Below are 25237 nucleotides of genomic sequence, written 5' to 3'. Positions count from 1 at the left end.
AAATAGTTCTCACTCAATTTAATAACAAATATGAAAATTATTTCGCATACGCTACAAAACAAGGCCAAACAGCTGGTTCTTCGCTTAATCTGACATTGGGAACTAAAACTTGCTTTGTCACATTTGTTTAAAAAGCTAAGGTTATGCTTGGGAAAGCTGTTTTCCAAAAATAACCATTTCATTTGCCAATGATATGCCACCATTTCAACATCAAACCAACTATCTACTTTTACACAGATACTAATGTAACCGTAATGAAAGTTTACAATCAGCCGTCAATATTTGCTGTCTCTAGTTAGTTATTAATTCCGCCAGCGTTCGATTGGTCAACTCGCTTTTAATAATTATTAGCATGGAGAACTGAACTGAAAGTTCATTGAAAACTGCAGTGAACTCATGGCGATAGCTTTATTACTTGGACATCAATACTATACCTTCTTCTATTGGTTTCAATTGTGTTTTTTTTACCTTTTAATTTGTTTTTTTTACTCAGTCAAGCTTAAAATTTAATCCTAGTATTTTGGAGTATTTTTTTTTTTAATATTCCTTGACCAGAAAATAATTTTGTGCATTTTTCCGTGAGCTCTGACCGTGCTACCTTCTCTCTGTCGTCCATTTCCTCCCTCCCTCCCTTCAGAGTACCGAAATTTCATTTAATTGTTCGCAGAGGTGTATCCTCCCTTTACCCCAAGGCTGAACTTACCCAAAATACTTAAAAATTTTTACTTTACTTTTGAGAGGAGAATCATACAATTTTCATAAAAATAGGTTTTGTCAAATGAAAACAGTTGAGTGTTCCATTTGATTGTTTAAATAATATTTGTTTTTTTTTACTGTTCAGAGGCGCGAGCTGAGATCATCGGTCCTGGTGAAAAGTATGCCAAAGTTGGCAGCAGCGTTGAATTGAATTGCATCCTGAAATCAAGTCCAGCTGCACCAGAATTTGTATTTTGGTATTTCAATGATCGCATGGTAAATTATGATCGTGATCGTGGGCTGAACATCACCTCCGATCTGCCAGCGAAGAAATCTACACTCACCATCCTGAAAGCCACCAGAGAACACTCGGGCAACTATTCCTGTGTGGCCAGCAATTCCTATCCAGCTTCTACGGTCCTGCATATATTGAATGGTAAGAGTTATTATTATCAATCGTGTACGCGAGGTCTTATGGGACCATGTGGGGGCAACCCCAATGTAAGTGAGTGAGTATAGTTAAGTATGTTGGAAGGTCGGTATACCTGGAGTAGCCGAAAGGAAGCCCTTTGTTGTCCTATTTGAGAACGTTAGCCTCGAAGTACATGCATATCCTCACTTGATTTTATAACCTTCCCCCAACCTTTTATCAAATCATTTATCCAGTTTAAAGTTCATAAAAGTTCCAACGTTCAGGATCCAAGAATTAGGGTCCTCAACTAGTTAGCTCCAGCCAACGAACGAAAAGCTAGGGGCTGAAAACTACAATGTTTATAAGTAAAGCAATAATTGTCCTGAAGAGAGCAGCCGCCTACTTCTGAGATCTGTTGACCTTCGTACAAACTAAACGATTAGCGCAATTTGAGAACAATTTGGTTATTTCAAGAAAATTCCATTCACTAGTTGCCACTCTATTTAAGTTAGAAATTGTACAATCGAAAGATCTGCTTTATTTTCAAATTGAGTAAAAATTCCTTCGAAAAATGAATACTTCTTACTAATTTTAACCAAAATCTATACAATTCTGAGTCATGGAGGCTTGCTTTGTATTCATTGAGAATCGCCACTGCTCTTACAGCTCACTGTTAGAAGTGATAGAGCACTGCCCTAAAAGCCGGCTCTTGATTGAAAAAGATTCTTGACGGCACAGCAATTAAATCTAAAATACACATGTATACATATATAGAGTAAAAGAAAGAGTAAGTTTACCTGTCTGCTTTTGATATTAACATGGTGTGTGTGTCTGCATTACAGATGAGAAGCCGGCTGCAATGCAAACAAGTGGAATCTGCACCAACAATCTGACAATGGATCATGTGTACTGTATGACAGCTGCACTGTTATTTCTGTTATTGTTCTGCCGCCAGTGGCAATAATTCAAAATGGAAATATTTTTCCCACTAAATATAACAAATTTCAATGTAAACATGTCATGAAAGCAAAACAAGTGACTTTTTATTTGTATTGTACACTATTCAATTCTAACTGTGATATTTCTATATTATAAATATTCCTGATGTATACATGTTATATAGATATAAACTAAATTCACCCTACTTCCTTTTATAGCGAACCTAGAAGTTTTATTAATGTAGGTAATCATTTATTTTTTTAAGAGATCATAATAATGTATAAACAGGGTTGAGCCAAATAATTATGAGGCAAATGGTTAAAGTAAAAGAAGTATTGCCACACTAGTGTCCCCCCCCGTGTCCAATTTTCGAAATTTGGTACTCACTGAAATAAATAAATTTTACCGGCAGAATAAGACAAATTTGCACTTATCTAATGCCTAGTTATTCTATAAAATTCTACAGATTTCTTAAAATGAGAGTTACTTTTATGAGGCCCCTTTAATGAATGTATAATTTGTTGTTTAAGGCGCGTCAACATCTGAGGTCATTGGCGCCCGGAGTTTTTTTTTTGTTTTTTTTTTGAAGAATTCTCTCCAAATAATTTGTTTATCTGTTTTGAATTAATAATTTTGTTTTTGCAGTTTCATAGCAAGCCTATAATCATGAAGATGTCGAAAACAACTGCAAAGATCGGCCTTTCACTTTTCTACAATCTGCTTGTATTTGATTTTTTTTTCCTATGAAAATTCATTTTGGTTTCCCAATAAACTTTAATTAGAAATTACTGTCTTACAAATTTATTATTTGAAGAAAATCTATGAATTACTTGAGAATTATAGTAAATGAAGTCTTGTTAGTTTTCTTTTTAAATTTTTTTCATTTGTTGGAATTTAAGAATTTTCTGACTCTTTGAAAGTTTTTTCACCAAACTTGGGGCGAGATGGATTGAGGCAATGAATTAATTGCCTTAGCACGGCCATTGTGATCCGCCTTAATTCCTTTCACTCTTACTGCAGCTGGTCTTGAGCCTGGGACCTCTAACAACTACGGATTCTAGTGCCCCATGCCTCTGGAGCTGTCCCGTTCCCTTATTATTACGATCTCTTGATGAACTATTTCTTCATGGTATTTATTGCAAAATAAGTGTTTAACTGGTAGGAATTAGATAAAGTGTTAGTAATCATTGTCACAACCATATTTAATGAAACCAATAATTATTTAAGAAAAAAAAAAACAGGTAACCTAATTTGCCCAAATTAGCTCATTTTCTAAACAGCCTTTAAACATAAAACATAAATAATAACTTACTGTAAAGATACGATTACTTCTTGTTATAGACAAGCCCATTTCATTGTATATAGCATTTGAATTTAGGTAATTTAAAACAACTCAAAATACCCTTGTAAGATTTATCCTTAAGCAACAATAAAATTTTATGTAAATATATTAATTTTAAACAAAAAAAAATGTAAATAAAAAAATATACATAGGTAGGTATATTCATTGTAAATGAATAATAATTCCCAGCTTTGGGATGTAAATACTTATACATACATCACAATCTTTATGTAAATTCAAAATATTGGTGACAGTATTCTTCTTAGATGTTTATGAAATTAACAAAAAAGAATTGGTAACGAACGTAATTGTTTAAGTAAGAATAAAACATTAAAAGTTTTAAAACTCAAAAATTTGTAATTAATTCTTGTTAATAAAGAAAAATGAGTAATAATGCTTGTTATTTGTGTAATCTTACATATATGCTTGAGCATATTGTTGTATATAAAAATGTGATAATATATATATATATCCTTAACAAAAACTTACAGTTTTAAAAGTTAAGTATAAGGGTTGATTAAACGCCAAAAGGTACACAAATCAGCAGTTCCCAACATTTCATTAATACTTCATTGATATAATTTAAGTAATTTTACTGCATTAACTTTTCCTTCACATTTTTTAGAATTTATTAGATGTCACAGACCCTTATGCTGGCCATTTTCGTCTACAAAATATTTACTCAAGTAGCACACCATTTAACTTAGATTGACTGTAATATCTATTTATCTATAATAATCAAACTATTAATCACAGGTGAAAAAGAAAACGTTATAAAAAATATAAAAAAAATAAGAGGCTAAAAAATTCATAAACTTTTTTTACATCAATAATTTTATGTATTTATTTTTATTTTTAAATAAAAATCATTGGTTTAAGTTCATTCTTCGATTAAAGTAATTGTTATTTTATGTTGTAGTCAAACGTTTGTAATAATAAGTAATAAATAATCTGGCTTTATCGCAAATAATATAGTTTTCTTCAATTACATTCTCAATCTAGGTGTTCTTCCCACAATGTTATATATATGTAATATAAAATAAAGAAAATAAAGATATGCATATTTTTAGGACAGCTAATTATTCCAGTATTTTACCATAAGTAAAATTAGGGGGACTAAATTAAATTACAATTGAGAAATGAGTAAATATTGTTGAATAATCTACTTGTTATTAAATGTATGTTATTTGTGCTCACGAATATTTCGGTAAGGCGAATTTAAGACTGAAATATTGTTTTGAATCCTCCGTGATTGAAATTTAAAAAGTGGCCGACTCTAACTTTGTTTTTTTCTACTTTAACATGCATGTATATGTGACTACTCAGAATAATTCATCACTCATTTTATCATAATTATAATAAAAAAATGTTATGAATGAACTGGCCAGCATAAGGGTCTGTGACATCTAATAAATTCTAAAAAATGTGAAGGAAAAGTTAATGCAGTAAAATTACTTAAATTATATCAATGAAGTATTAATGAAATGTTGGGAACTGCTGATTTGTGTACCTTTTGGCGTTTAATCAACCCTTATACTTAACTTTTAAAACTGTAAGTTTTTGTTAAGGAGATTTTTGTACCTTTTGGATAGATTTTCCTTTTTGTCTATTTGCAAAGTTACGTCTGCTTTACAGATTTTTTAAAATTTGGAATAAGCTATTCTATCATTATAACCTGATAAGGTGTTAAATCGGAACCGTAACTACCACTGGAGAGATCTTTTTAAAGAATGATTATAGTTACGGTCCCCAAACCATCCTCAATAACCATTTTTTTGAGAAAGCGTTTTGAATAAAATAGGAAGGTATTTGTACGTAAATAGCAAAATTAAACTGCGATTTCAGTACTTCCTTTTAAGAGGAGCAAGAAAAATAAACTGCGATTACAGTACTTCTCCCTAAAAGGCAAAGATTTTGAATCGAACTACAATTCATTGATGAAAATCGGTTCACTCATTGAAAATTTTAACGATTGCAATACTTCCTCTTAGTAGGTGTAAGAGCATGATGGCACTTCACAGCCACGTAGAGGAGCTTTAACCACTTCTTCTTACTAAATTTTATCAAAATCGGACTAACCGTTATAGAAATATTGGTAATAATAGTTTTAGAAAGGGCCTTACTTGGGTGGGGCAAACTCCCCTCCTTATGAGGCACAGCGTCGAGACTTTTAAAGTGCAAATCTGTACAAAATTTCGATTCGAATGACACTTTATTCATGAAAATCGGTTTACGTTTCGATAATTTGAAACGATTGCTATACTTCCCCTTAACAAGTGTAAGAGCAGATCGTCGCTTTAATGTTAGGTAGGGGAGCCCAAACCCTGTCATCCTACCAAATTTTATCAAAATCGGGCTAAGATTTACAGAGTAATTAATGATAATAATTTTGGAGGGGGCCTTACATAAAAGGGGCTAACTCCTCTCCCATTCCATGTACAGCGTCGCGACCCCCAAAAGGCACATCTACATAAAATTCCGAATCGAATGACATCTCATTCATGAAAATCGGTTCACGCGTTTAGGCGCTACGTTGTTTACAAAAAAGGTAACAACAACAAGAAGAACAAGAAGAACAAGAACAAGAACATTTTTTGAAAATGCCGTTTTTGCTCATTTTGAGCATCTTTTTTCTCAATATCTATCAAATCTAGCTTGTTGGAAAAAAATTACAGTCATAAAGGAGGATTTGCCCTATATTTTAAAGAAAATTTGGGAATTTTATCTTTTATAGAAAAAGAGAAAAAAATTGTCAAAGTTGGGTGTTTTTAAACCTAACGCTTTTTCGTGCAGTTTTTGATGATCAACCCTTATACAACTGTCCTACCGGACAGTTTTAATATATAATAAAATGGCTACTAATGTTATTATAAATTATACATTTATGAATTATATATTTGTTTCAATTCAAGCGTTGTTATTGATCTCAATTATTGTCCTATTTCAAGATTCAATTTTCTTTTTTTAAGAAATACCCATTTATAGATTTCGAGTCCAAGTAGGATGTGAAACCATGAGCACTAACAAATCTGGTGTGGTGAATACCCACAACCCTTACCCTTACTCAATTTTCTAACGCTCTAATTATCTTCAAACTCAAAACGAATGTTTCTGATGAAAACTCAATATTGAACAAACTGCGCATTACGTTCTCTCAATTGATACTAGAAAATAAACAAATAAATAAAAACAGACTACTTCTTCAGTTGTTACCATTTGGAGGGTCTAGTCGCAGAGTTAATATTACGGTCCAGAATAAGGAAGGAAAAGAACAGTAATAGAGAAGAACTTGATCTTTCTGCGCGAGATTCAGATGGATGAAGGTTCTACTGTTCGTCAAGCCACGCCAACCAGTAAATTAGAGTGCTCCTTCAACAAAAAGGACCATCCCAACATATGTACTTCAGTAACACTACAGTAGAGGCGCTAATGACCGAGGCAGTCGATGCGCCAAAAAAATACCGTAGAAAACCAGTCAAATGGACTGGCTGACAGTAAGCATAGAAAAGTTATTAATTACGACCACAATGCTTAAAAATTGTCCATGAACCTAAGAAATTGATTCAATAATTCTTATCAATTATTTCCTAGAAACAAAATGTTACTTCTTTTTATTCTAGCTCTGCTTTCCTCCTTTAAGCTATGCAAAATTGTGAGCTGTGATTTTGAGCGAACGGAACTCCCATTCACCTCTTGACTTGGTTAGGTTAACGGAGGAAGATCTTAGGCTAAAAAAAATGTTCTCAAATTCAGTTTCTTTGAAAAACTTTTTGATTTATGAACTATGAATTTTTAGGAAAAACTAAAAAAAAAAGATCTTTCACATTTCTTTTTATTTTCTTTAAGTCATTAAATTTAAAAATCAAAAACAAATATAGATTTTTAAATATTTATCTAAGGAATACAAATACATCTTAAAAAGTAGTGAGGAAAAGTATAACATTTATATATATACCATAATAATGCTGCTATTTACAATTACCTTCCAACCCGTGACAGTTCAAGAAACTTAAAACCAAAATTAAAGGAAAAAATATTAAAATAGTCGTCAAACTGTTTGACTTAATTAATGAATAGATTAACGTAAAATCACCTTTTTAAAACTGCACAATGAACAACATTAACAAGAAAGTGGTAGAATCTGAGAAAGCAAAACAATACATTTATTTATTATTTTAAATCATAGGTCAGGAAATGTGACCAAAATAAAAACCTTCTTAGGACAAAACGGATCGATCGATCCTGTGAAAACTCGATTTTGGGAATTTGGCAATGTCGCAATACTATTCTTACCAGTAAGAAAATAAAGAGAAAAAAAACTTGTTTGAACACATTCGTCTACCGAGTCAACTCTAAGGTGACGAGAGGAGCCTATCTTTAGGATCGTAGGATCCTCGCTGTGGCAGGTTGTTCCAATGTGTTCACTATTTCTGTTAGCAGGTTAAATGACAATGAAGCTGCGAACAATCTCAGGGAGATTTAAATACAGCCTTGCTACCCTTCCAACTCGCCAATGACTACCAAATCACAGGCTTCATGAGTTTCTGGATACCCAGCGACTATGAGACTTTGAAGTATAATATATTCTGCTGAAGGTTCTGTGTTCTGCAAAATGATAAAAATGGCAACGACCGAGGCGATTAAAGTTACTTTGTATTAAGTTTTTCTAGTGAAACTTTTTTGAAGGTTTAGTAGGTTTTGAATTTACCGCACAGTTCTTACAATCATATTACAAAAATAAATTTTTCATCGATGCCAGTCTAATAAACTTAAAAACTATATTTTTTTAATGAATATTTCTTTTAAACATTTATTACAACACAATTTTACTAGAAAAGTTCTATTTTGTATTTTTCATAATGTTATAATTATTATTCTTATTTTTACAATACTATGATTAGAATCATGCATTTATAATAATGATTACATTAAATTTTTACAGGTAATTACCAGCAATAAAATCAGAATTTATGATATGGGAAAGTAAATATTAGAGAGCCTTTTACATTACTGCTATTATTATTGGCTGGTTTGTCCACAAAGTTACTGCAGAATATGAATTCGTGAAATGTAGTTGATATATCTAATAGATTCTTAAATGAGAGCGGTTACGTTCAAAATAGTTTTAAAAGTGTGTTTTCATTGGACTACAGAAAAAAAAAAAAAAATCATGTTGATTTTATTTCGATTAATATACGATATATTTGAGCCAAGTTACAACGATAAGTTTTTGAAATTCACGAATAGAAACCAAATAACATTGTGGAGAGACAACCTAATAATTCTATTTAAAAAAGTATCCGGTGTGGCCAATCTCCTGTATATTTCTAGAACAAACCACTGATTACATTATTACTGAAATAAAGTGCACACCAATGATAATACTTTCAATAAATTGACTAGGTGGTTATCTTTTGTTCATAATTATTACTAGAATATGTGGATCAGTTAAAAGTCGTGTTCGATCATTGAAATATCGATAAATCTTATGTTATCAAGTTTATATATTAAAAAAACACACTTTGGTCTACAATGAACAAGTTATTTTTTATGAATTTATTTATTTAATCAATTTATTTATTTCATTTACTTTTTCTACTCCAATATAAAATTTATGAAAGTTGGTGAAGAGAGAAGAGAATACATTATTTTTATAAACTTATTTATCATTCTTACATTTTCTTTTTATATTTATTGTTAAGTATATGAACACTGTTCGATTCATTGTCCGAATCATCAATAACCTCTTGTACCTCATCTTCCTCATCTTCTTCGTCCTCCTCTTCATCATCGTCGTCGTCGTTTAAAACAATTTTTTCATCATCTTCCTGGCCATCGTCAACTTCAGTTATTATAATTTCCTTTTTCCTTTTCCTGGGCGGTTCCTCTTCACCATCACTTTCTTCAATGCTGAAATCAGACAAGAATAGTTGTTTAATATGTCCCACACTTGCACCAATTAAAATAAATTTGGCCTGAACACTCACACGACTTTTTCTTACTCCAATCTTAGAGTTATCCCAATTCTTATTTAATAGCAGTATCGATACCACTCTTGCTTACCATTCAGTATTTGGGTACTCAATACAGTACTGGGGTATTGCAACTTTTTGTATTACGGTATTGGTTGAATTAAAAATTAAATAGTAAATCAGCGATCTAAAATGGAATCCTCGTAAGCGAATGTCAATCTTAAAATCATCTGGAAAGTGACTACCACCGACTTTCTGAACTCAAGCACATACAAAATTGCCAAATTTAATCGAGAACATTTAAATTATTCCTTAAAAAAGCCACAAAAGATCATGAATTTTATCCAAAACTGCCTAAAAACTATTCAATTATTGAAACACATCACTCACTTCTGATCTAAGACCGTTAAAAAAATGTATTACCTTAAATAAAATTCTTTTACGTACGTGAAAATTCTATCTATGAAAATGGATTTTTCGGCTCGTAATTTTAGGCCCCTCACTAAGTGCTGCATCAGAACAACAGTACACGTTTTAAACAAATTGAATCATTCATCAATCATTGAATCATTATTTGAAAAATATTTGCGGAAAGTCCAAAATGAGCAGGTGTTTGGAAGGTGAACGGTACGACTGAAAGTAGGACTTCCTTCACTATATACGTCCTAATAAAGGGCCATTATTTTATAAGTAAAGTACATATGTATAATATTCTTGTTTTTATTAATCCAATTACACTTGGCACTCGTTGTTAATAAAAATAATAATAATAATAATGTAAAATTGGAACCCAAAATTTTAAATTTAATTGGTTGTGGTATAATTTGGTATGCCTTCCAGAGCTGAATGCTGATTACTTTAGCTCCATGAATATGAATTCAGAAGCTGCCTTAACTAATTCAATTATAATGCGAAAACCGACAAAATCAGTGTAAAGGATTGTAGACTGTATACACTGGAGTAACGAACCTAATATGGCTTTATATGTACATAGCTCATTCATATTTTGTCAATATGAAGCAGCCTTTCATCATTATCTAGTACACAATAAATAGAAATTTTTAGCTCACACATCTCACATACAAAACCAATTTAATACATCTGATTCTCTTATGGTCAAATTTCATCAGAATCGAATCGCTAAACTCAATCAATCGGATCGATGATGCCAGCACACGTATTTCTGAGCCGCTGGTTTTGTATCGTTACAGCTCAGAAACAAGCTGCTGCCTTTTTTTTGCTTGGCGCATTTAGTGTAACGGGCTCGTTCCGCAACTATTCATTCCCTCAGCTGCCCTTCGCTACAGTTTCCTGACTTTTCCTTTAAGCGATGATTTGACAATTCTTGCAGCAGTACTCTGGGAAAAATGGCATGTTTAGTTGCTCAAATCCGCGTCAATTAGTTCGCTTCGAAAAGACCGCCATGTCTAAGCATCCTTTTTTTAACAACAGGTATATTTTGAAACAATACTATCTTCCTCGCTTTTTGTAAATTTCTCCCTGGTGTCTGTGTGAATTCAGCTCTAGTGACGTTCACTGGAGTTACTTGAGGTTTCTTCTACCTGTTCAAGTGCTAAAGATATGGACTCTCTTCTACTTCCTCATTGAAGCTGCATAGCTGAAAAAGAGCTGAAACCGTTCACATTTGCGTTAGCATTTCTATTGGCTGACCCCGCAAATCCACCTGCATAAATGTTGGCCATTTCGAGAAGCCTCAGTCTCTAGTGCTGAACTTAGGGTTCAGATCTAAATTGGCCACGACGAGTTCGGTTTTTGGAATGGTATCCTTGCCAGAGATCCTTGCCTAATCTTCTGATTAAGTAGAACAGCCAAAAAGATAGTTGTCTTCATGTTGATTACTATAAAATAATACTCTTGAAGGAAGCGTGACGTCAAAGCTTCTACAGAAACTCCTCCAAAATACTTCCAGAGGGAAAAGATTCCAAACAAAGCGATAGACCTGACATTCGTTATTAGACAAAGTTCAAAAAAAAATCTTTGGCGAATGCATAGAAAATTTTTAATAAGAAAATTTCACTTAGCAAAAAATTGCAGTAAGAAAAAGTCATGTGAAGATTTCTCCCCATAACTGAGCCCTTGCGTTGCCTCAAAGCACTTACATCAAGGATGACCAGAGAAAAAGAGAGTCTACAGTTTTTACATCTAAGAGGAAGTAAACAAGCGTGTCAAATTGTCTAAATCGAGATTACACAGAAAATAATCGATTTTGACTATCAAAATTAGTGAACCGGAAGTTCAACTTAATGAGGCGATTTTTCACCATATAGTATATTTTTACATAGTCTAATTATTTACTTAATTCACATTCAATCGCTTCCGACTTAATTTCTTAAAGCTAAATTTATTTTCCGCGGTGATTTCTCGAGGGAAGTGTTAATTTAATATTTCCTCTAGAAGTAAACCTTCGGAATTAATTTACTCTTTGACCCCACCTACATTTACAAAACCAAAAACATCAATAAAATTGCTAGAATTGCAAGTTTGAGCAAAACTGGACTTTGCAGAACAGGTACATGAAGATTTTGGAATTAATGATGATGATTTCCTATTTCTGGAAAAAATTACTTCTGGTGTTAAAATTGTGCAGAATTCAGCGGCAACAGAGGACCCTAGTTTATGTGACTATTGTGGGAGAAATTAAACAGCTTTTGCTGTCAGCTTGAGAGAAATCTATGAAATTTATGAAGTATTTATACGGGGCACAATTTTTCGTTTAGTTTAAAAAAAATAAACTTAATTTTTAAGTTGTAAGGAGGAAGGGAAAGTTGTACATGCGAAAAATGTATTTCTATACCGATCTAGTACAATTTGTCAAGAAACCTATTCTTTTAAAAAAACAAAAAACTTACGGTATTGAATTTTTAAAATCTATTAATTACACTTAAATAAAATCCAAAATTATCGGGAAAAGGGATAAACAAAAACTTTATTAAGAGAACAAAAAAAGTTATTTCTTAATTAAAAATAATTCTTTCTTACAAATCTATTTACTTACTTGTTCAAAAATTCTTTAGATTCAATATTTGCGCCCATACCTGAAATCAACAGGGTTCAAACTAAAGTACCAGTCCCAAAAGATAATGACTCAGATCAAAAGATTGAAAAAGAAGATATTTTATTTAAATAAGGAAAATAAAAAAAAATACACTCGGGTGCAAAAATAGAAGAGGAACACCCTGGATTATTTCAGATATCGCCATTCTAGGGCCAGCCTCGATACTCCAAGAATAGAATTCGGGCAAGGAGGATGCTAACTACTCACTAGAACTCCAAACCTTCGTGCCTCTCTCAGCAACTACTTCGTCATGTTTCTCTATAGTTGCTCTGTCCAATTGTGGCAACTGAACACAAGTCACGTGGCGCTGGATGAGAAGTCCAAGTCCTCTCAAACTAACTTCATTTACTCTTCTTCAGTTCTCCTGAAGGTTCAACTTACTGCAAATATCCTAGGAATTACAGTTTCCTTCTTCATTTTGGTGATAGGATGCTAATTAGGAGGTTAGTTCTTATAATTAGGTAATCTAGTCAATAGTGACGAACCCAGCAGTTCTAGCGAAACAACTTCGCAATCTTACTAGTAAAAGGGTTCTCCGGGTACAATAACCGCGAACCAATTTCCTCTAGGTACTGTTATGCCTAGGAATGTCACAAATATTCCCTAGGGCTGCAGTATCACAAACACCCTTGGAACAGTACCACCCACGGTCTGGGCACTACCAATTGTTAAAAATTCAGAGCAAATTTAGAAAAAGTTTAGAGACATTTATTGTTCATTTCAAAGAAAACTAAAAACAAAGAGATAATGGCGTACATCATATTTGGCAAGACTATCGTACACAGTTCAGCTCATAAAGAGATTTATTGTTCTCATTTCTCTACTCCACACCGCAAAGACAAAATTAAAGTTTGTCGAAATAGTTGATAATTTGACTTATGAAGTGAAAAGTGGGGGGGAAAAACTCGAAGTAGTTCTTAACTAAATATCTCAAATAACTGAGGTGTTCTGGATTTCTCTTTCTCTTTTTACACAGAGTGTTTAACTTTTAAGTATACATTAAACTGACTGATTTAATAAATAAATTTTAAAACAAAATGAACGCACTATGATGAAGAATTATCTTTTAAATAAACCATTTAAAAATAAACAATCTTAGATAGCAAAACCATCAATCCTTGGACAGATACAATTAATAATTGAAACGAAGTATAGAATATGTAAACATTAACACAAAGAAATAATTAATTACGATTGCATGAATTATTAGTATTAAACAAAGTAATCATGTAACAAATAAAATTAATCTAAATTGGTTCCAACTACTTCTAGCATTAAAGGTTATCTCTGAGGACATTTAGTACAAACAAATTCAGTTAATACTACTCCTCTAGTGGAGAAACGAATAAAAAAATTGGTGTGAAGGTTCACATGACTTTTTCACACCGCAATTTGAGTAATTATATTTTCTTGGAACTTAACATTCTTATTAAAATAAAAATAAAAAAACTGACTTGAACAATGCAGATGTCCCCGTTGGTGAAATACTTTTTGGAAGAAACATGAGAAAATACTCTCCCAGAATCTCACTAACGTTTTCCTCGTGAAAAAGTTTCTCAATCCGCAGTAACAGAGGTTAAGCCGAGATTATAATGAAACTCATTAACTTTTGACTGTCAATGTAGAAAATTACAGTAATAAAAGTGGAGTAAGTGGGCCTTTAGAAAAAGGGTTGAACATAACTTCACACTCCCTTAGAAACAAAGATTAAATAAATTTACCTGGAAAAGATGCCTCCAAAAAAAAGGTAACAAGGTAAAGGTAAAAGGGAATATCCACATTTGTGAGTGACACAAGCTTTAAGAAAGTTTTACCAATCAAAATTCAAGAATGGTTTTTGTATGGATGTTTGTGGATGGAGAGCTACAGTAAATTGTATATTTTTTGTAGATAGAATCTAGGCTTTAGTAAGTGGCCCAAGAAGGTCGCAACATATAGGAATCAGTGTTTTAAATCATATTAAGAAAACATTTTATTCTTTGATGAAGCAACTCATCTTCACCAAAACAGCAATAAGTCCTTTATTCCGAATACTGGTCGCAGTCTCTCCTGTAGTTTAGCGCAGAGCCTCCAACCCATTGCTTTGACTGCAGCTTCCTTTCTGGCGTATTGCGGTAGATCCACTTCTCATTTTTGATAATGAATTGGAGCACAGAATCAATTGGATACTTTTTAAAATAGTTTTAAATAGTGAAATTCTTTTTGTATGTTTCGTATCAGCATTTAACAAATAGAAACTCTTGAAATGCCTGCAGTTTAAAACTTCCACATTTAATTTTAACTGCTGATCGTTCATTACCTTCTAGTCATTAGCAATTGCAGTTTTCGACCGTCTTTCTCGTGATTCATCTTTTAGACAAGTGTTATCATGTGTATATTCATTGAATTTTTGTTAATTTCATCACCGTTGAAAATGAAGGAGCAATCTTTTCAAATCTTCATCAACTTTCGTTTAATTTCTGAAGCAAAAACCGTCCAACACGATGATTAAATAATGTCAAATTTCAATCTAGTTTATCCATTTCAACGAAGTACAAAATACCTACTTCTTTAAACAAACAGCCGACTAAAGGAAACTTTCAACGATTCAAGGTGACCACTGAGGTATCATTTTAATGTTTCTTCTCTAATTGATATAATTTTTTTCCAAATTGAAGTCATTAATTAGTAAATTAATAAAGTAAAATAAGCTACGAATGTTTCTGAAAGGTATACTTTTCACACTGTTAGTGTTTTATTTTTTAGCGTTAATTTACAATTATATAAAAATATTAAACCCTGATTCCACCGAACTGTAAGTTAATAATCTTAGTGTAAAAAAACTATCGTGTGGATTAGTAAAACATTATTCGGATTAACGTGCACACGATGTGTGATCAAACTGTTTACCTTGCTGCGATTTTACTAGCTGTGGATGATGGTTGGTGATGTGGATTTGGCAGACCACATGTAGCCCTTCGACTGCTTCTACCAGCATATCTTTATAGCAAACAACATACAGAAGAATGTGTAAACCAAAACAAAGTTTCTTACTGCCTCTCTTATTATATTCTCAAACATATAGGATACAATGTGTGAAGATTCACTCAACTTTCTCATAAAGTAATGCAGGCTACTGCGTCTTTCCAGAAGAGTATAAATAATTAGAAGGGAGAATATCCCAATAACCCTTCTCTGCCACTACAGTTTGGGGAGGTTTTCTTTAGAATACCTGGAGGGCAGGAGTTAACACCAAGAAGGGGTTACCCCTAACTGTCAGCTCTCATTGAACCCTATAACTTCACTAGTGAAGCTAATTAGTGATTTCAATACCTGAGAGTACTGTACGGTGATTGGCCTCACCTGGTACTCCAAAGTGGACGAGATCAAATATTAAGAAAATTTAAAAAAAAAATAACCTTGGAAAAACCGTCCTGTACGCAATAGTGGATTGCCCCAACTCGATACTTTACTTATGCTCATAAACAATTGGTGTAAGTACATGGAGGGCGAGCACGCCAGGCGTCTGTGCTGTGTAACATGTTGAAGCGGCTCTTTTGAGGAAAGCATTCCCCCTCCCCTTTCCAACTAACCCGCGCAAAATAAATTTTCCTTCAAAAATGGATCAAATAAAAGAGGTACAGAAATTAGTTCGCTTCAAAATAATAAATATATTTCTACTTTTGCTTTACTGATAATTATAAGAGAAACTAATGCGTTCTTCAAGATTTTACATTTTTCGTTCCCAAAGGAAATATCTGATTTGAGGTGCCCAGAATCAAAAGACTTTTTTTTTAAAAAAAACTAATCATTGTACATTTGTGTTGGTCAGCAAAGATGAAAAACCGGAAATCGCAAAATGTGCAAATTAAATATTTTGAATCGCAATAGCTATCATCATGAGATCTGATAAAACTCAACCTTCCGGAAATGTCATTTACAGCATCATTTTCTAGTATTTTTGAGGATTACCCTTTACTTCGCCTCGCAACGATTTTTTTTTTTTTCAAACTTGGTATGCTGCACTCAAGTTTATCTTTAGTTGAAACGTTTTTACAGAAAACTACGAATCAAAGCGGTTCTGGGAGAGAGGTGGGGTTAGCTTCCCTCTAAGAATAATGGGTGGCCGCCACTTCATTGATGCTAATAAATATTGAAGGCAAAATTCCAAATCTGAAGTTTTTACGGAAGTGCCATTTTATTGAATAAATTTAGTAGTTTATTACCGATTCCTATGTTTTAAGAACTATTATTCATAAATTTCAAAAACTGAATCTAGTGTGCGTTTTCACCAGATTTTTGAGAATACAGAGCGGGAAATGAGCACCCACAGAATACTCCGCCGCAAAATGTAATAAAAAAATTAAGATTTCTAATATTATTAATAAAATATTTCATATAATAAATTGAATATTATTTATTTTTTTAAAAAAGACAACTCTATTTTATTTTGAAATTTACAAATATTGAGCTCTAATTATCTTGATCTTCATACTTTTTCACTCCTTTTTTTGTTTTTGTTTTCTTAGAACGTTGTTTTTTATGCAAATTTCCAGTGCGCAACAGGCTGAAAATGTAACAAAAGTAATTCTTTTCTATCTGTCTCTAAATTTTAAGTATTAGATATTGTGTTAGGTTTTTTTGGTGATTGTGAATGTTTTCATCGACAGAGCGAAGACAATTGGCCTAAACTGCCAGCTGCATACTTTGCGAAAGGATATGAAACTAAGTTCTATTATGCTATTGCTAACATCACATGTTTGTAGAACCGTACATTACTTTAAAATGGCACTTTAGAATGAAACTTACCTTTAGCCCTCCTAGAATGGACTAGAAAACTTGTTGAAATAAAAGCTATAAGATCTACGCCTATGTAATTCTATAGTTTTTAAGCAAATTATAAACATATAACAATGGTCTTTTCTGAAAAGTAGCATTTCCTTCAAATTTGGAAAATTATTTCAAAACATTCGTTACTGATTGCAAAGGCAGCGGAACTGTGGACTGATCAGAGTCCTGGAGAAAACCCATCACGAAAATTTGATATGTTGTGTAAACGACAAAAGGGCAGACCCTCTCTTACATGACTTTTCTCTTATACCAAGAGAATTGTCTTTTACATGATAACAGTTTCATCATCTTCAGCTTTTAGTGAGAGTTTTTAGAAAGAGCAAAACTGTCGTTGCGAACAACAAGGATCTAAGCAGACCTCGGTTGTTCAAGATAACCAATGGCCCAGTGCACATCCGTAAGCCTTAAAATCACTTAAGTTCCTCTCTATTTAGCTTTACACCGTGGTCGTTTCAACACACTACACCACCACTTCACTCGTGCAATAGCAGAGGGTATGATTTCCTCAGTGAAACAGAACTGCAATAACTACCATCGACCGGAATATCCAGGAACCCTAAGACACACGAGATAAAGTTCTCACAATTTCGCAAACAAGTTTGGATATGTCCTTTTTACTGTACTACATACATCTTACATTGATTATACTTAAATGAATTCATGAATGAATGCTTTTAATGCAAGACTACTCATCAACTTTATAAAATTTCTTCTACTAATTGAAAACTATAAACTAACTGTGGAAGGTAACTCAAACCAATCAACAAATTAACGACAGAAAACATGTAGCACGCTAAATTAATGGATTTCAAAATAAAATCCATTATGCCACTATGATCCAATGTTAAGATTAAATTTTACTCTCATATGATAAATAGCATCCAAAAATTAGTATTTCAATACATTTCGACGTTTCTTCAGCGCGCTATTGGCCTGCGAGTAGTGTTCTCTAAGACAACACTATTAACCACAGGGCAGTAAGAACCTCTTAGTAAGAGAAAATCCAAGGACCGGCAGCTGTATTCGAACACGGGATCTCCGCATGGGAATCCAGGGCGCTAACCACTGAGCTAATTCCTCCTCTCTCATCAATTAATGATTTTATATTAAATTAAGATTACTCACATTATTTCCAATGTCACTGGTTTTAAAACTTACAGATCATGGAAATGGCCGCTGAATGACGTAATCTGATAAATTACAAGAAATTGGAGAATGGAACTTAAAAAACATTAAAAAGCTGAAGATTGCGGCAATGAAAAGCAGATTTGAAGGTGGAAGATAGAAAATAATACAACCGGAAAATATGTAGAAAAGCTGTGACATAGATACTGCTAATTTACTTCATAGGCACAGATTTCATTAATTTCCAGGAATTAGAAAAGTCAAAGAAAATAAAATAAATGGAAAAAGAAGACGCATTACAGACACATTCACTTAAGCAACACATACTTGCCCACAGTCTTGAATCATTAAATAGAAATGAAACGACCAATAATCCATTCCAGAAATTTATAATATATACATACAAAACCTAAACTGATAAGTACCTCTGTGGTGGTTGCGGTGGATGGGCAACTGTAGAAGGAAGGGCAAGCTGTTGTCCGGTAGGATTACCTTGATGTCTACGTCTGTTAGATCCTGAACTTCCGTATCCTATTGCAGCGTGAGAGTTCCTGCCGGGCATTACTTGTCTAGCTCTTGATTCCCATTCTTTGTTGAAATCATCAGCTTCCTCTGGACAATGATTACAAAATTTAACTTTAATAAAGGCGTTAATATTGATTTAATTTAATTAAGTACAGAAATGTAAGGTTCTAATGTTATTTCTGTTTCAACACTTTTTTCAGGATATTACGTTGATGGTGCAGATGGTACTGAATGGTTGTTTACGAAATTGTAGCTTGTAATTGCTAGCGAAGTATTACTAATTCAGGCATCAAGAACCTACAACACCAAAATTTTTTCGGGCCCTTTACAACTTTCGTTTGTTGGGCTTCTAAATACTTACAACTAGAAACATTGTGCGAAATGTAAGGTACGCTGTCTGTACACAACTTCCGTCTTAAGAATTAAATTTCAATTGTATGATCTAATATTTACGTAAAATGGGAGGTTTATTACAATATGACAATTAATTGGAAATTAAAACAACTTTGGTCAAACTTGCGGCGAATAAATGTCTCGTGCCACACGAACTGCACTATGTTTAAGAGTCATTACCTAAAGATAGTTACAGCCACTCCCTAAAAACAACCATTACCTTCGTCCATATTGATAAATTCTTCATTTTCTTCTCTTTCGCCAGAATATACGTTCTGCTCCCTCTCGATTATATGTCCTCTATCATAAACATGTCGTCCAATTGACATTTTCTTAACTCCCGTCCTGGAATCTGCCACAGTTTTCTTAGTTTCTCTGATTCCACCAGGACCTTGCCTCACCGACTGGCTGGCTTGGTAAACCTTGAAAAGAAAAAAGGTATATAGTGAAGTCTCTATCCACAAGCGAACGCCAGTTCCTCCTTCAAAGCTAAAGAGTAGGTTAAAGAAGGATGTTATTCCTTTCTTATTATTGTATTACAAATGATAAATATACAATTAGTTCGCACTACGACTTTAAAGCAATATGTTGGGTCGCGCGGCACAAAAGTTGAGAAAGGCTGCGATAGAGCTACGCTTGATAAAGGGGTACAGCTATCGGCCATTTCGTTTCCTTCTAAGCCATCAAAATAAGATGACTTCATTTCCCTATACAGGTTGGTGAATTTGCCAAGGCATTTCTAAACTATTTCAAGCTGATAACGTACAAATAAGCTGTTACTAACTCCTGATTCAGAACATGAGATTAAACCGGACGCTTCTTCCTACTGCAAGAATTCCCGCTGGGATTGAAATCGAAAAATCTGCCCACAGGTTTCTCAAGGCCTAACAACCCAGGCTGCCCCTTGTTGTAGTTTTTATTAACTATAGATTACAAAAATTAATGTAAAATTTATTTACTTGTGGTCTACCATCAGGTCCTTGGGTCATTGTCATTACTGTGCTCATTGCTGATACATGTGAACCAGTGCCGGTAGATCCCATCGGGTCTAGAATTGATGGGAATCCTCCGGAGAGCATCATTGCAACTGGAGACTGTAAATGACGGCCACCGGTGAATGGTAATAAATCACCACCTAAAGGACCGCCAATTCCAAGCATGCCACCACTTCTACCACCATTTCCGCCAAACATCATGTCACTAAATGGGTCTCTGAAGAAACTGCTCATCAAATTGTTCATGCGACGGACATGTCCGCTGAAACAAAACCAAAAAACGTATGAGAAAACAGTTTTTTTGTGTATTTATTAATTTGAGAAATCAAACAAAACAAAATAAACAAAAAGTCGGGCATGAAAACCCACAAAACTTATTTCCATTCTCAAGGTTTTAACTCATAAAATTCAAAATAAGTATTCAAAATATTTGACTCATTTCATTCTTACCGACATTATTTTCATTTGACCAAAACCTTATTGTGGCACTATCTTGAGTAGAATATTAAGAATAATCTTTCTTCGATTTTTGAATTTTGAGATACGTTGGTTACAGTCACACACAAAACAATTTGAAAAAAACACTATTTCGTCCTCAGGGAACCACAAAACGGACCTTACTGTGAAATTCTAAAATCTGCTTTCAAATATTTGAAGATATCGACACTTTCTTTTAGCAGGATAAGAACACGATCTGGTATGAAACAAATCTGGTCTCCGCATTACATTAAAACATTTGGGGAACGCAGTTTACCTAAACTTCTGATTAAGCTCAAATATGTCTTCACCATTTACCCTCAAGTTTCATGATTTGGTCATACATAAAATTGGTAAAACTATTACAATATGAGAAAATTGATTAACAAAATTTTGTCCGTGAAGTCTTAGTTTGTATTTTTGACTACTTTTGAAGGTGTAGAGCAGTGGTTCTTAACCGGTGTTCCGCGAATATAGTCCAAGTTTCCGCGAAATTTCAATTTTAAATGTATTGAAAATTAGAAACTTAAGAAAGATACGAAAACAAAAAATCGTTCCTTTTTTTTAAATTTGAATTTTCTACTACCAAAGCTGGACTACCTTTTTAAGTCATAGTCTTTTACAACATTTGTTATTTGTAGCAACGTACTTTTATGTTCATTATTTGATTAATTTCATTTTCAGAATTTATTTTTTAAAACTATGTAATAATTTATCCTTTTTAATTTTAATTAATACATACATCTTTTTTGAAAATTATATTCGATTTTTTATTATTCATTAATTTTAAGTTCTTGCTAAATACCTAATTTCAAATTTTTTAATGTTAGTATTCCGCGAGAAAAATATATACATAATTGTGTTCCGCGTCTTTGAAAAGTTTAAGAACCACTGGTGTAGAGTTTAAACAAATTTGAATTCTTCGCTTCATGTTAGAAAGTTTATAGCAAAATTAAAAGTTTGAGATGTTTTTGAATTGTAGAACTTGTCTCAGTAAAATTTTGATTAAACTGAACATTTTCCCTGTTTCTATTTTTAAGAAGAATTAAGATGTGAATTAAGAGTGAAATCTAAGATATAAATAAAAGATAAGCAATAACCACTAATGTTGTTCTCGGACTTAACGTCGTACTTCTTTCTAACTGTAATTTAAACGTGTTACACAATCGCATAACATAAAAAATTGGTGTGAAACACTCATGACATTCTTTTATGCCACCTCTCACAACTGTTCGATATAATGCAGCTTTTCAGTAATTTTTGTATAACAGCGACAATGCAGAGGTGATGAAATCGCAGCCCAAATAATCCCCTCCGCGGAGACCTCAAAATTAATTTTCAAGAAAAAAGTTTTATGATAAGTCCTAGAATGAATATTCTAGTGTTCTGGGGAAAAAAAAACCTTCAGGATCTTGGAATTTTAGCCAATCATTTGATCACCGACGATGTTACTAAGTACCGTAAACTAAAATAGTTGTACGTATAACTACGTACAAACTAAGTGTATCAAGTATAAAGAAAATCTACAATAAAATGGTGAAAAATCCTCTTCACCTTTCCAAAATAATACTTTCACTAATTTACAACATTACTCATCATTCATGTAATTGTAAGTGTAAATATAATTCAAAATTAATTATTACCTACGCTTTTTGTGTGAACTCATTTTTTGTAAGATTAATAAAAAATAAATAAATAGATAAATCACATAATCAATATCAGGATAAATTTAAACCACATGATTGGGTATAAATCCTGAATAACTTTTTATCACATTAACTCACCATGTGACAAAACCACTAATAAAAAGAATGTGGCAGGTTGCAATTTCACTTAAATAAATGAATAAATAAAGTAAAAGTTATTTTTTATAAAAAATGTTTAGGAGTTTAAGTTTTAAATTTCAACAGTTTTAATTCTTAGTTTAACTAATAGATTAAAAAATTAAAAATAAATTAATAACTGCACATTCCCTCAATTACATAAAGATCTGGTGATAAAAATTAAATTCTTAATAGAATATTAACAGAGTTACAGCATCTCACATCAAAACTTATAAACACATGAAATTTTCGTTTTTGATAGGGTGGTTCACACACATCAATTTATTGTAAAAACTACATACTCTAGAGACCTACTCTAGAGCGATGGAGGTCAGTCACTGTAGGTTTTGTTTGACTAAGGAAGAAATATCTCTCTACATCATCTGATATTGCAAGGGGCGAGACTCTTATCATTGGGCGTTGATCTAAGCGAAGCCGTCTCCCAGGCGACTTTGGAGTTGCTGGGAGCATTCGGTTTGCAAATGTGCTTAGGGTCATCGGTTAGCTTAGGGAGATGTTACAATAAATCCCTAACACCATTTAATAAACCCCTAAGGGTCGCTTGGTGTCTGGCGCATTCCCCCTATTTAATATTCTAACGACCTGAAAACTAAAATACCCTTCCAAGAGAATTAAACTTCCGGTTGTGTGGTTTTCTTCAAAATTCCAAATTTTCGCCTAGCATTTAATTCTCAATAATAATGTTGAGTAATAGCTAGAATGACACTTCAGAGAGTTCCAACATATCCCTTTTTCCAAATTTACCTGAGCTTTTGCGGGAAAAAGTTTAAAAGCAGAAATTAAAGCGCCTAAAAAAAGATCCTTTATAATTTAAAATAATCATCCCCAGCGATTTGGGGCTGGGGAGGAAATCGCAAAAATAATCTTAAGCTTTGCGAGGTCTTAATGCTCCAAACAATGTGTCAAAAACTTAATGGTGGATAACTTTTTGTAAACATTGGTTCACTGAATTTATATGAATGGAAATCCGGAACAATGAAGAAAAAAAATAATAAGATCGCTAGGACGGATGAATCATAGTATTGTCCAGCTGTACGGATCCATCCATTTCTTTAACAGTGTTCGTTCTATCCAACTGGAAACTGAGTTTCTTTATTGTAGCAACTTGAGACTTTTTTAAACAATACTGTATTGCTGCTTGTATTCATTTCACAAATAGTAAAAATCTTCAGCCTCGTTAGGGACGCCATTACATACATAAGGTAGTGAAAGTTGGAAAAGAGGATTCTTCAGAAGCCATTTTTTAAAAAAACTAAATCTGTTTAATCTTTTTTAAACAAACAATCCGGAATATTTCTTAAAATCGGGACTATGTCACTTTAATTGTACTCAAGTTCAAAGTCTATTTCATAAATTAAAAAAGACTAATCAATAACACGATATCTATAGGGTTACAAACAAGCAACATTGTAAAAGTAAAAAAGGCGATTAAAAAATTGCAAATGTGCATATATACTTATTAAACAATTAAAAAAAAAAATACTATTTTTCTGACAAGCTTAAGTTTAAAGCTTAAGCTTGATTAAATTCAAACAACTAATTATTACGGTAACAACTTACAGCATAAATGGACTTAAAAAATTTCAAGTTACTTAGCAAATAAAATGGCACAGATGAGGGGGGGAATTCATGGATTTTTATGTGTACTAATTCATTATTTATAATGTAGAATTATAAAACAAAAATAAAATAAATATAACGTGTACATCCAATAAAAGATATATATGATTAGTTTTTGGCTACAAGCTTCATACTTCTAGAATATTTTGCACAGAATATCATTGGCAAAATTTCAAAGCATATTTTTACTATAACATTATAAGTATGTTTCAAAAGGTAGAAAACTCATGGACTTTTTAAAAAATAGATGGAAATTGGCGAACCGTTTAAGTTAAATAGAACATATATGAATGTATCCATTTCTCCAGCCATTGAATGCATTGGCTTGTGTTATTTTTTTAACGAAAAAAATATTTTTGAATATCTTTAATATTAGAAATAATACAAAAAATATTTATCTTTACTTAATAATCATTATAGCTTAGACATCTTGAAAAAAGAAATATATAACAGACCCAATCTCAAAATAATCTTGTAAAATTTTTCTTCAGAGAGCAAGACTTCATTATAACGAAATTAAATAAATGGAACTTATTAATCCAATAAAAAAAAATCTGTAGCAACTTAAAACTTATTAAAGAACGCAAATCATGAAGAAAAAAAAATATACAAACATGAAAATAATTTTTGAAAAGAAAAGCAATAATAGCTTACCCCATAAACGGGTCATCATCTAAATCTCCCATCAATCCAAAAAGTGACATTTTTAACGGAGTTAAAAAAAAATAGTATTTAATCAGAATAGGGTAACAAAGTCAATATGGTATTCAGCGAGTTGACGAAAACAAGACTCCTATCCTATCGACATCTGCAGGTCAGCTCCAGAATTGACAAGACCTCACGAAAAACTAGATTAAAAAAAGTTCTAAAATAATCTAGAATAAAATATAGGTCATTTTATCGGTTTAAAAAAATTGTCCCCAAAATTATTAACATTTCTTAAAACTATTAAATTAATAATATTTTGGAGTAATAATTATAGTGTATTTTA

The 25237-nt window shown here is 32.6% G+C and overlaps 2 protein-coding genes across 11 annotated transcripts in view; one reads left to right on the top strand and one right to left on the bottom strand.

The window, feature by feature from the left end:
• LOC141450676 (zwei Ig domain protein zig-8-like) overlaps positions 1-5742 on the top strand; it is a 460103-nt gene extending 454361 nt beyond the window's left edge. For all 7 annotated transcript variants that reach the window (XM_074121316.1, XM_074121315.1, XM_074121321.1 and 4 more), the window contains 2 exons: positions 842-1132; positions 1951-5742. In XM_074121316.1, the coding sequence (XP_073977417.1) occupies positions 842-1132; positions 1951-2072 (413 nt within the window). In that variant the 3' untranslated portion in view covers positions 2073-5742. The remainder of the gene's footprint in view (positions 1-841; positions 1133-1950) is intronic.
• A 1463-nt stretch (positions 5743-7205) lies between these two features.
• Positions 7206-25081, bottom strand: Mlf (myeloid leukemia factor). Of its 4 annotated transcripts, XM_074121313.1 has the most exons (7): positions 24901-25080; positions 20270-20567; positions 19531-19732; positions 18818-19004; positions 15327-15416; positions 12378-12417; positions 7206-9299 (listed from the first exon to the last, which is right to left on the bottom strand). In XM_074121313.1, exons 1-6 carry the CDS (start codon positions 24948-24950, stop codon positions 12399-12401), a joined length of 846 nt encoding a protein of 281 aa, XP_073977414.1. In that variant the 5' UTR covers positions 24951-25080; the 3' UTR covers positions 7206-9299; positions 12378-12398. The 4 variants fall into 4 exon arrangements, with proteins under 4 accessions (XP_073977414.1, XP_073977411.1, XP_073977412.1 ...); XM_074121310.1 differs by lacking the exon at positions 12378-12417 and having other exon boundaries at positions 24901-25081; XM_074121311.1 differs by lacking the exons at positions 12378-12417; positions 24901-25080 and adding an exon at positions 22426-22577.
• Between the last annotated feature and the right edge of the window lie 156 nt (positions 25082-25237).

Source organism: Rhodnius prolixus, unplaced genomic scaffold, assembly GCF_049639745.1.
Source record: "Rhodnius prolixus isolate KJV_2025 unplaced genomic scaffold, Rpr scaffold_8, whole genome shotgun sequence".
NCBI lineage: Eukaryota > Metazoa > Arthropoda > Insecta > Hemiptera > Reduviidae > Rhodnius > Rhodnius prolixus.
The sequence above is the reverse complement of the archived record's forward strand: the minus strand, read 5'-3'. Positions and strand labels throughout refer to the sequence as shown.